At 49.6% G+C, this 12,691-nt stretch overlaps 1 protein-coding gene across 1 annotated transcript in view; it reads right to left on the bottom strand.

Moving 5' to 3' along the window:
- Window positions 1–100: 100 nt before the first annotated feature.
- LOC144672326 (tubulin alpha-1C chain-like) overlaps window positions 101–12,691 on the bottom strand; it is a 34,592-nt gene continuing 22,001 nt past the window's right edge. The window contains exon 4 of the mRNA XM_078534179.1: window positions 101–1,310. Coding sequence (XP_078390305.1) covers window positions 1,014–1,310 — 297 coding nt within the window. The 3' untranslated portion in view covers window positions 101–1,013. The remainder of the gene's footprint in view (window positions 1,311–12,691) is intronic.

Below are 12,691 nucleotides of genomic sequence, written 5' to 3'. Positions count from 1 at the left end.
ATGTTTACTGAGGGACTAATATTGACCGAGGCACTGGGAGGATCTTCGGCCCCCACTCTTCTTTGAATGGCCTCATTGTGTAACGCTGTGTGATGTTTTTATCAGACGCCTCTTTAACTGCAGTCAAGGCAATGAGGAGAATTGAGCAACTTCAGAACGCTTCCTGCTAGAAGGCATGGGGTCCCAACATCGTGATGACCTCTCCGCTGGTGTCTCGCCGTGTTGCTGCTGCTCATCAGCGTCTGCGGGGGGGGGCAGGGTTTTGTCCATGTCAGTCGTGGATCAGCGTGCAGCAGCCCTCACTTTTCTGTCAGAAGGGCTGTGGGTTCAAGTCCCACTCCAAGCCCCAGTGCCAGGCCGAGGTATGGCAGTGCGGGTGCGGGCAGGGGGGGCAGTCAGAAGGGTTGTCTTTCAGATGAGACATTAACCTTAGCCCCCTCTCCCTACCCCACTTCTGAGCAATCAGATGGGCGTCAAAAGATCTCACGGCTGCTACGAGAAGAACAGTGGTGGGTGGGCGGGCAGTGTGGAGGCAAGGTTGGTGCCTTGCGGCCAAATATTCACCCCCACAACCGACATCAGTGATCCAAAATGGACAAAAGTTGCTCAATCTTATCATGTTGCCATTTGTGGGGTCTTACTGTGGAGAAACTGGCTGCCGCCCTTTCCTACGTTATAGTACACTTCCCAGATAAAACACTCCAGGCGGCGGCGTGGCACTTTTGGATGTGCTGGGGTGGTGAGAGGCGCAGGAGGAAAGCTGGGGGGTGGGGGTGGGGGAGGTGGAGGGGGCTGGCATTCCTGCTGGGATCGAGTTCCTCGCATCACTGGATCCCAGTTCTAAGTAACTGCGACCTCCCAGGTAGACAGGCCACCCAGCAGGGTCTCTGTTGGGTATTCAAACCGAAGGCACCTCAATATTATATATGGTTCATTAAGTATTTCTTTCACATTAGCAGCATGGGGGTCAACTGCAGATGTTAAATATTTTTAGTCTAGCTATCGGTCTTTTCTCACTCGCCCTTCTCTAGCATGCTGTCGAGATAGCGAGAATCGATTCCCACTTCCTCGTAATCCTTCTCGAGGGAGGCCATGTCCTCTCGTGCGTCCTGGAACTCCCCTTCCTCCAGCCCCTCCCCCACGTACCAGTGGACGAAGGCCCGCTTGGCGTACATCTTATCGAATTTGATGTTCAGGCGGGTCCAAGCCCCAGCGATGGCGGTGGTGTTGCTCAGCATGCAGATGGCACGGGGCACCCTGGACAGGTCACCCCCTGGCACCACCGTCGGGGGCCGCTGGTTGATACCAACCTGTTGAGCAGGAGCCATGGTGTTAAGATTTTCTGCTGCGCGGGTCAGTGACCCTCAAAATCTGTTTATGCAACAGATCTATCTCTCTCCCGATCCATATGCTATTACCATCTATCCATCTCTTGCTCTCCTTCTGTCCATATATTATCTATCTACCTGTCTATCTATCCATCCGTCTATCTATCAGGTTGCCTGTCTGTCTATCTATCCGTCTATCTGCATCTGTCTGTATACCTTTTTTTGTCTGTCTGTCTATTCAACTGCCTCTCTGTCTATCTATCTATCTATCCATCTATCTATCTATCTGCCTGTCTGTCTACCATTTTATCTATCTTCCTCTGTCTGTCTGTCTATTTATCTATCTGTCTGTCTATCTATCTCTTTCTCTGTCCATCTATCTATCTATCTATATATGTCTGTCTCTCTGTCTATTTACCTAACTGTCTGTCTATCTATCTATCTGCCTGTCTGTCTACCATTTTATCTATCTGTATCTGTCTGTCTATCTTTACCTGTCTGTCTGTCTATTTATCTATCTATCTCTTTCTCTGTCCATCGATCTATCTATCTGCCTGTCTGTCTACCACTTTATCTATCGGCATCTGGCATCTGTCTGTCTGAATATCTCTCCGCCTATCTATCTGTCTCTCTGTATCTGGCCATCAGTCTATCTGTCTGTCGCTCTATCTATCTGCATCTGTCCATCTCTGTCCGTCTGTCTGTCTATCTATCTATCAGCATCTGTCTATCTATCTGTCCATCTATCTGCATCTGTCTGTCTGTCATTCTATCTATCTCTATCTGTACATCTATGTGTCTATCTCTCTCTCTGTTCATCTCTCTATCCGCATCTGTTTCTATATCTGTCCATCTATCTACCTGTCTCTCTACCTGTCTTGTCTATCTACTGATTTGTCCATCTAGCTATCTGTCTGTCTGTCTCGTTATATGTCTTTCTCTGCCTATCTACAAGTGTTAGCCACCGAGACACAGCTGAAATTGAAACCACAGAGTTTATGAATCCATCTTCTGAAAAATAGGTGTTGGCAGTAGCTTTGTGTGTGGCCCTCACACCTTTGAGTCAGTGGGTCTAATTATGTACATAATCTTCCCAATGGAGTGATGAGAGAGTGTTTTCGGGATGCGGTGTTAAACCTGCGACCTCTGTGTGCCCACTCAGGTGGATGTGAAAGATCCCACGGCCACAATTGGAAGGAGTTCTCCACAATTACTAAACTGGTCAATGTCTCACTGCTGTTTGTGCGAGCTGGCTGCGCACAAATGGCTGCTGCGTTTCCAATACTGCACTTCAAAGGTACTTCAGTGGCAGTGAAGCACTTTGGGGACAAGCTGAGATCTTGAAAGGAGCTGGAGTAATAGAGAACTTTCTTTCTAGCTGGGAAAACGCGCCAGGTGTCGTGTGCGAGATCCCAGTATTCAGCGCACATGGCAAATGTTGGTCATTATTCCAGCTGCGTGGCACTGGTTTCATTCAAGTGAATATCGGGAATGAAAAGCAAACTCCAGGTCGCAAGGAGCACTTGTGCGACTAATCAGTACCATAGAGAACTGTACCAAAAAAACACTGTACCCACGGAAATCGATACCAGTGAGACACTGTACCCACGGGAAGCGATACGAATGAGAGTCTGTACCCACTCGATTTGATAACAGAGAGAATCCGTACCGGGGAATCGATACCAGTGAGGCTCTGTACCCACGGGAATCGATACCAGTGAGGCTCTGTACCCAGGGGAAGCTATATCAGTGAGACTCTGTACCCAGGGGAAGCTATATCAGTGAGACTCTGTACCCAGGGGAAGCTATATCAGTGAGACCCTGTACCCATGAGAGGCTATACTGGTGAGACACTGTACCCATGAGAAGCTATACCAGTGAGACTCTGTACCCACAGGAATCGATACCAGTGAGACTCTGAACCCACGGGAATCTGTACCAGTGAGGCTCTGTACCCACAGGAATCGATACCAGTGAAACTCTGCACCCACGGGTAGCTACACCATTGAGACTCTATACCCACGGGAAGCGAAACCAGTGAGAGGCTGTACCCACCGGAAGCTATTCTAGTGAGACACTGAGCCCATGGGAAGCTATTCTAGTGAGACACTGAGCCCATGGGAAGCTATACCAGTGAGACACTGAGCCCAGGGAAGCTATACCAGTGAGGCTCTGTGCCAATGGGAAGCAATGCCAGTGAGACTCTGTACCCACAGGAAGCAACAATAGGGAGACTCTGTACGCAAGGGAAGCTATATCAGTGAGACTCTGTACTCAGCGGAATCTATGCCAGTGAGACACTGTACACACGGGAAGCTATATAAGTAAGACACTGTACCCGTGGGTAAGTAAACTAGTGAGACTCTGTACCCACAGCAAGCTATACCAGTGAGGCACTGTACCCAAGGGAAGCTAAACCAGTGAGAATGTGAACCCATAGGAATCGATACCAGTGAGACTCTGAACCCACGGGAAGCAACACAACTCAGGCTCGGTACCCACAGGAATCGATACCAGTGAGAATCTGAAACCACGGGAATCTATACCAGTGAGAATCTGAACCCACAGGAATCGATACCAGTGAGACTCTGAACCCACGGGAAGCTACACCACTGAGGTTCTGTACCCACAGGAGTCGATACCAGTGAAGCTCTGCACCCACGGGCAGCTACACCATTGACATTTTATATCCACGGGAAGCAAAACCAGTGAGAGGCTGTACCCACGGGAAGCTGTACCAGTGAGACACTGAGCCAATGGGAAGCTATGCCAGTGAGGCTCTGTACCAATGGGAAACTATACCAGTGAGGCTCTGTACCCACGGGAAGCTATGCCAGTAAGACTCTGTGCCCATGTGAATCTATACCAGTGAGACTCTGTATCCACGGGAACTTATACCAGTGAGACTGAGTTCCAACGGGAAGCTATACCATTGAGGCTCTGTGCCCACGGGAATCTTTACCAATGAGAAACTGAGCCCACGGGAATCGATTCCAGTGAGCCTCTGTGCCTACAAGAAGCTGCACCAGTGAGACTCTGTAGGCAACGGAAGCAAAACCAGTGAGACTCTGTGCCCATGTGAAGCTATGCCAGTGAAAATCTGTACCCACGGGAAGCTATACCAGTGAGGCATTGTACCCACGGGAATGTAGACCAGTGATACTCAGTACCTGTGGGAAGCTTTTCCAGTGAGAATCTGTACCCAGGGGAAGCTATACAAGTGAGTCTCTCTGCCCATAGGAATCTATATCAGTGAGTCTCTGTGCCCATAGGAATCTATATCAGTGAGACTCTGTGCCCATAGGAATCTATATCAGTGAGACTCTGTGCCCATAGGAATCTACATCAGTGAGACTCTGTGCCCATAAGAATCTATATCAGTGAGACTCTGTGCCCATAGGAATCTATATCAGTGAGACTCTGTGCCCATAGGAATCTACATCAGTGAGACTCTGTGCCCATAGGAATCTACATCAGTGAGACTCTGTACGCATAGGAATCTATATCAGTGAGACTCTGTGCCCATAGGAATCTACATCAGTGAGACTCTGTACCCACGGGAACTTATACCAGTTAGACTCAGGTCCAACGGGATGCTATACCATTGTGGCTCTGTGCCCACTGGAAGCTTTACGATTGAGACACTGTACCCACGGGAATCGATTCCTGTGAGGCTCTGTACCCACGAGTAGCTGTACCAGTGATACTCTGTACACACGGGAAGCTATACCAGTGAGACTCTGTACACACGGGAATCGATACCAGCAGGACTCTGTACACAGGGGAACCTATACCAGTGTGACCCTGTGCCCACGGATAACTATTACCCATTAAGAATCTGTACCCACAGGAATCTATACTAATGAGACTAAGAACCCACGGGAAGCTATACCAGTTAGAGACTGTACCCACAGGAAGCTATACCAGTGAGGGACTGTACCCATGCGAAGCTATACCAGTGAAAGACTGTACGCATGGGAAACAAGACCTGTGACAGACTTTTCCCCCGAGAAGCTATATCAGTGAGACTCTGTACTCACCGGAAACTATGCCAGTGAGACACTGTATCTACGGGAAGCTATATCAGTAAGACACTGTTCCCATGGGATGGTAAACTAGTGAGACTCTGTACCCATGGCAAGCTATACCAGTGAGGCACTGTACCCATGGGAAGCTATATCAGTGAGAATGTGAACCCACAGGAATCGATACCAGTGAGAATCTGAAACCACGGGAATCTATACCAGTGAGAATCTGAACCCACAGGAATCGATACCAGTGAGACTCTGAACCCACGGGAAGCTACACCACTGAGGCTCTGTACCCACAGGAATCGATACCAGTGAAGCTCTGCACCCACGGGCAGCTACACCATTGAGATTCTATATCCACGGGAAGCAAAACCAGTGAGAGGCTGTACCCACGGGAAGCTGTACCAGTGAGACACTGAGCCCACGGGAATCAATTCCAGTGAGCCTCTGTAAAGACAAGAAGCTGCACCAGTGAGACTCTGTAGGCAACGGAAGCAAAACCAGTGAGACTCTGTGCCCATGTGAAGCTATGCCAGTGAGAATCTGTACCCACGGGAAGCTATACCGGTGAGACATTGTACCCACGGGAATGTAGACCAGTGATACTCAGTACCCGCGGGAAGCTTTTCCAGTGAGAATCTGTACGCAGGGGAAGCTATGCAAGTGAGACTCTCTGCCCATAGGAATCTATATCAGTGAGACTCTGTGCCCATAGGAATCTACATCAGTGAGACTCTGTGCCCATAGGAATCTATATCAGTGAGACTCTGTGCCCATAGGAATCTATATCAGTGAGACTCTGTGCCCATAGGAATCTATATCAGTGAGACTCTGTGCCCACGGGAACTTATACCAGTTAGACTCAGGTCCAACAGGATGCTATACCATTGTGGCTCTGTGCCCACGGGAAGCTTTACGATTGAGACACTGTACCCACGGGAATCGATTCCAGTGAGGCTCTGTACCTACGAGTAGCTGTACTAGTGAGACTCTGTACACACGGGTAGCTATACCAGTGAGACTCTGTACACACAGGAATCGATACCAGCAGGACTCTGTACACAGGGGAACCTATATCAGTGTGACCCTGTGCCCACGGATAACTATTACCCATTGAGAATCTGTACCCACAGGAATCTATACTAGTGAGACTATGAACCCACGGGAAGCTATACCAGTGAGAGACTCTACCCACAGGAAGCTAGACCAGTGAGGGACTGTACCCATGCGAAGCTATACCAGTGAAAGACTGTATGAATGGGAAACTAGACCTATGACAGACTTTTCCCCCGAGAAGCTATATCAGTGAGACTCTGTACCCACCGGAAACTATGCCAGTGAGACACTGTATCTACGGGAAGCTATATCAGTAAGACACTGTACCCGTGGGAAGGTAAACTAGTGAGACTCTGTACCCATGGCAAGCCATACCAGTGAGGCACTGTACCCATGGGAAGCTATATCAGTGAGAATGTGATCCCACAGGAATCGATACCAGTGAGACTCTGAACCCACGGGAATCTACACCACTCAGGCTCTGTACCCACAGGAATCGATACCAGTGAGAATCCGAAACCTCGGGAAGCTACACCACTGAGGCTCTGTAACCACAGGAATCGATACCAGTGAGCGTCTCAACCCACGAGAAGCGGCACCAGTGAGGCTCTATACCTACAGGAGTCGATACCAGTGAAGCTCTGCACCCACGATCAGCTACACCATTGAGATTCTATATCCACGGGAAGCGAAACCAATGAGAGGCTGTACCCAAGGGAAGCTGTACCAGTGAGACACTGAGCCCATGGGAAGCTATGCCAGTTAGACTCAGGTCCAACGGGATGCTATAGCATTATGGCTCTGTGCCCATGGTAAGCTTTACCAGTGAGACACTGTACCCACGGGAATCGATTCCAGTGAGGCTCTTTACCTACGAGTAGCTGTACTAGTGAGACTCTGTACGCACGGGAAGCTATACCAGTGAGACTCTGTACACACGGGAAGCTATACCAGTGTGACCCTGTGCCCACAGATAACTATTACCCATTGAGAATCTGTACCCACAGGAATCTATACTTGTGAGACTAAGAACCCACGGGAAGCTAAACCATGTAGAGACTGTACCCACAGGAAGCTATACCAGTGAGGGACTGTACCCACAGGAAGCTATACCAGTGAGGGACTGTGCCCATGCGATGTTATACCAGTGAAAGAATGTACGCATGGGAAACTAGACCTGTGACAGACTTTTCCCCCGAGAAGCTATATCAGTGAGACTCTGTACTCACCGGAAACTATGCCAGTGAGACAACGTACCCACGGGAAGCTATATCAGTAAGACACTGTACCCGTGGGAAGGTAAACTAGTGAGACTCTGAACCCATGGCAAGCAATACCAGTGAGAATGTGAACCCACAGGAATCGATACCAGTGAGACTCTGAACCCACGGGAAGCTACACCACTCAGGCTCTGTACCCACAGGAATCGATACGAGTGAGTGTCTCAACCCACGGGAAGCGACACTAGTGAGGCTCTGTACTCAGAGGAGTCGATACCAGTGAAACTCTGCACCCACGGGCAGATACACCATTGAGATTCTATATCCACGAGGAGCGAAACCAGTGAGAGGCTGTACCCACGGGAAGCTGTACCAGTGAGACACTGAGCCCATGGGAAGCTATACCAGTGAGGCTCTGTACCCACGGGAAGCTATGCCAGTGAGGCTCTCTAGCCACGGGAAGCTACGCCAGTAAGACTCTGTGCCCATAGGAATCTATATCAGTGAGACTCTGTACCCACGGGAATCTATTCTTGTGAGGCTTTGTACCTACGAGTAGCTGTACCAGTCAGACTCTGTAGCCACATGATGCCATACCAGTGAGACTCTGTACCCACAGGAATCGACACAAGTGAGACTCTGTACACACGGGAATCGACACAAGTGAGACTCTTTGCACACGAGAATCTATACCAATGGGACTCTGTACACAGGGGAATACATACCAGTGAGACTCTGAACCCACGGGAACCTACACCAGTGAGACACAGTGCCCAGGGGTAGCTATAACAGTTAGACTCTGTGCCAAGGGAAGCTATGCCACTGAGACTCTGTACACAAGGGAAGCTGTATCAGTGAGACTCTGTACTCACCGGACACTATGCCAGTGAGACACTGTACCCACGGGAAGGTAAACTAGTGAGACTCTGTACCCACGGGAATCTATACCAGTGAGAATCTGAACCCACAGGAATCGATACCACTGAGGCACTGTACCCACAGGAGTAGATACCAGTGAAACTCTGCACCCACGGGCAGCTACACCATTGAGATTCTATATCCACGGGAAGTGAATCCAGTGAGATGCTGTACCCACGGGAAGCTATTCCAGTGAGACACTGAGCCCATGGGAAGCTATACCAGTGAAGCTCTGTGCCAATGGGAAGCTATACCAGTGAGACTCTGTACCCAAGGGAATCCATATCAGTGTGACCCTGTGCCCATGGATAACTATTACCCATTGAGAATCTGTACCCACAGGAATCTATACCAGTGAGACTATGAACCCTCGGGAAGCTATACCAGTGAGAGAATGTACCCATGAAGCTATAGCTGTGAGACAATGTACCCATGCAAAACTATACCAGTGAGACTCTGTACCCACAGGAATTGAGACAAGTGAGACTCTGAACCTAGGGGAAGCTATGCCAGTGAGAGTCTGTACCCACGGAAAGCTATGCCAGTGAGACTCTGTACCTACGGGAAGCTATGCCAGTGAGACACTGTACCCACAGGAAGCAACAACACTAAGACTCTGTACATAAGGGAAGCTATATCTGTGAGACTATGTGCTCACTGGAAACTATGCCAGTGAGACACTGTACCCACGGGAAGCTATATCAGTAAGACACTGTACCCGTGGGAAGGTAAACTAGTGAGACTCTGTACCCACGGCAAGCTATACCAGTGAGGCACTGTACCCATGGGAAACTATACCAGTGAGACCTTGTACCCACGGGAATGTATACCAGTGAGACACATACCCGCCGGAAGCTATACCAGTGAGAATCTGAGCCCAGGGGAAGCTATAATGGTGAGACATTGTACCCACGGGAATGTATACCAGTGAGACACAGTACCCGCGGGAAGCAATACCAGTGAGAATCTGTGCCAATGGGAATCTATATCAGAGAGACTCTGTGCCCATAGGAATCTATATCAGTGAGACTCTGTACCCATGGGAACTTATACCACTTAGACTCAGGTCCAACGGGAAGCTATACCATTGTGGCTCTGTGCCCACGGGAAGCTTTACCAGTGAGACACTGTACACACGGGAATCTATTCCTGTGAGGCTCTGTATCTAAGAGTAGCTGTATTAGTGAGACTCTGTACACACGGGTAGCTATACCAGTGAGACTCTGTACACATGGGAATCGATACCAGCAGGACTCTGTACACAGGGGAACCTATACCAGTGTGACCCTGTGCCCATAGATAACTATTACCCATTGAGAATCTGTACCCACAGGAATCTATACTAGTGAGACTAAGAACCCATGGGAAGCTAAACCAGGTAGAGACTGTACCCACAGGAAGCTATACCAGTGAGGGAGTGTGCCCATGCGAAGCTATACCAGTGAAAGACTGTACGCATGGGAAACTAGACCTGAACAGACTTATCCCCCGAGAAGCTATTTCAGTGAGGCTCTGTACTCACCGGAAACTATGCCAGTGAGACACTGTATCTACGGGAAGCTATATCAGTAAGACACTGTACCCGTGGGAAGGTAAACTAGTGAGACTCTGTACCCATGGCAAGCTATACCAGTGAGGCACTGTACCCAAGGGAAGCTATACCAGTCAGGCTCTGTACCCACAGGAGTCGATACCAGTGAAGCTCTGCACCCACGGGCAGCTACACCATTGAGATTCTATATCCACGGGAAGCAAAACCAGTGAGAGGCTGTACCCACGGGAAGCTGTAACAGTGAGACACTGAGCCCATGGGAAGCTATGCCAGTTAGACTCAGGTCCAATGGGATGCGATACCATTACGGCTCTGTGCCCATGGGATGCTTGACCAGTGAGGCACTGTACCCACGGGAATCGATTCCAGTGAGGATCTGTACCTATGAGTAGCTGTAACAGTGAGACTCTGTACACACGGGAAGCTATACCAGTGAGACTCTGTACACACGGGAATCGATACCAGCAGGACTCTGTACACAGGGGAACCTATACCAGTGTGACCCTGTGCCCTCGGATAACTATTTCCCATTGAGAATCTGTACCCACAGGAATCTATACCAGTGAGACTCTGAACCCACGGGAAGCTACACAACTGAGGCTCAGTACGCACAGGAATCGATACCAGTGAGAATCTGAAACCACGGGAATCTATACCATTGAGGCACTGTACCCATGGGAATCTATACCAGTGAGAATCTGAACCCACAGGAATCGATACCATTGAGACTCTGAACCCACGGGAAGCTACACCACTGAGGATCTGTACCCACAGGAATCGATACCAGTGAGCGTCTCAACCCATGGGAAACTATACCAGTGAGGCTCTGTACCCACGGGAAGCAATGCCAGTAAGACTCTGTGCCCATGTGAATCTATACCAGTGAGTCTCTGTATCCACGGGAACTTATACCAGTGAGACTGAGTTCCAACGGGAAGCTATACCATTGAGGCTCTGTGCCCACGGGAATCTTTACCAGTGAGAAACTGAGCCCACGGGAATCAATTCCAGTGAGCATCTGTACCGACAAGAAGCTGCACCAGTGAGACTCTGTAGGCAACGGAAGCAAAACCAGTGAGACTCTGTGCCCATGTGAAGCTATGCCAGTGAGAATCTGTACCCACAGGAAGCTATACCGGTGAGACATTGTACCCACGGGAATGTAGACCAGTGATACTCAGTACCCGCGGGAAGCTATACCAGTGAGAATCTGTGCCCACGGGAAGCTATGCCAGTGAGACTCTGTGCCCAAAGGAATCTATATCAGTGAGACTCTGTGCTCATAGGAATCTATATCAGTGAGACTCTGTACCCACGGGAGGCTTTACCAGTGAGACTTTGTACACACGGAAAGCTATACCAATGAGGCTCTGTACCTACAAGTAGCTGTACCAGTGAGACTCTGTACACACGGGAACCGATACCAGTGAGACTCTGTACACACGGATAACTATTACCCATTGGGAATCTGTACCCACAGGAATCTATACTAGTGAGACTATGAACCCACGGGAAGCTATACCAGTTAGAGACTGTACCCACAGGAAGCTATACCAGTGAGAGACTGTGCCCATGCGATGCTATACCAGTGAAAGACTGTACGGATGGGAAACTAGACGTGTGACAGACATTTCCCCCGAGAAGCTATGTCAGTGAGACTCTGTACTCACCAGAAACTATGCCAGTGAGACACTGTACCCACGGGAAGCTATATCAGTAAGACACTGTACCCGTGGGATGGTAAACTAGTGAGACTCTGTACCCATGGCAAGCTATACCAGTGAGGCACTGTACCCATGGGAAGCTATACCAGTGAGAATGTGAACCCACAGGAATCGATACCAGTGAGACTCTGAACCCACGGGAAGCTACACCACTGAGGCTCTGTACCCACAGGAATCGATACCAGTGAGCGTCTCAACCCACGGGAAGCTACACCACTGAGGCTCTGTACCCACAGGAGTCGATACCAGTGAAGCTCTGCACCCACGGGCAGCTACACAATTGAGATTCTATATCCACGGGAAGCAAAACCTGTGAGAGGCTGTACCCACGGGAAGCTGTACCAGTGAGACACTGAGCCCATGGGGAGCTATGCCAGTTAGACTCAGGTCCAACGGGATGCTATACCATTATGGCTCTGTGCCCATGGGAAGCTGTACCAGTGAGGCACTGTACCCACGGGAAGCTACACCACTGAGTCTCTGTACCCACAGGAATCGATACCAGTGAAACTCTGCACCCACGGGCAGCTACACAATTGAGGCTCTATACCCACGGGAAGCAAAACCAGTGAGACGCTGTACCCACGGGAAGCTGTACCAGTGAGAATCTGAACCCACGGGAAGCGACACCAGTGAGGCTCCGTACCTACAGGAATCGATACCAGTGAAACTCTGCACCCACAGGCAGCTACACAATTGAGGCTCTCTAGCCACGGGAAGCTACGCCAGGAAGACTCTGTGCCCAAAAGAATCTATATCAGTGAGACTCTGTGCCCATAGGAATCTATATCAGTGAGACTCTGTGCCCATAGGAATCTATATCAGTGAGACTCTGTACCCACGGGAACTTATACCAGTTAGA

The sequence above is a fragment of the Cetorhinus maximus genome, chromosome 37 (genome assembly GCF_964194155.1).
Source record: "Cetorhinus maximus chromosome 37, sCetMax3.hap1.1, whole genome shotgun sequence".
In the NCBI taxonomy this organism is placed as follows: Eukaryota; Metazoa; Chordata; class Chondrichthyes; order Lamniformes; family Cetorhinidae; genus Cetorhinus; species Cetorhinus maximus.
This window is presented reverse-complemented; position numbering and strand designations above follow the sequence as displayed.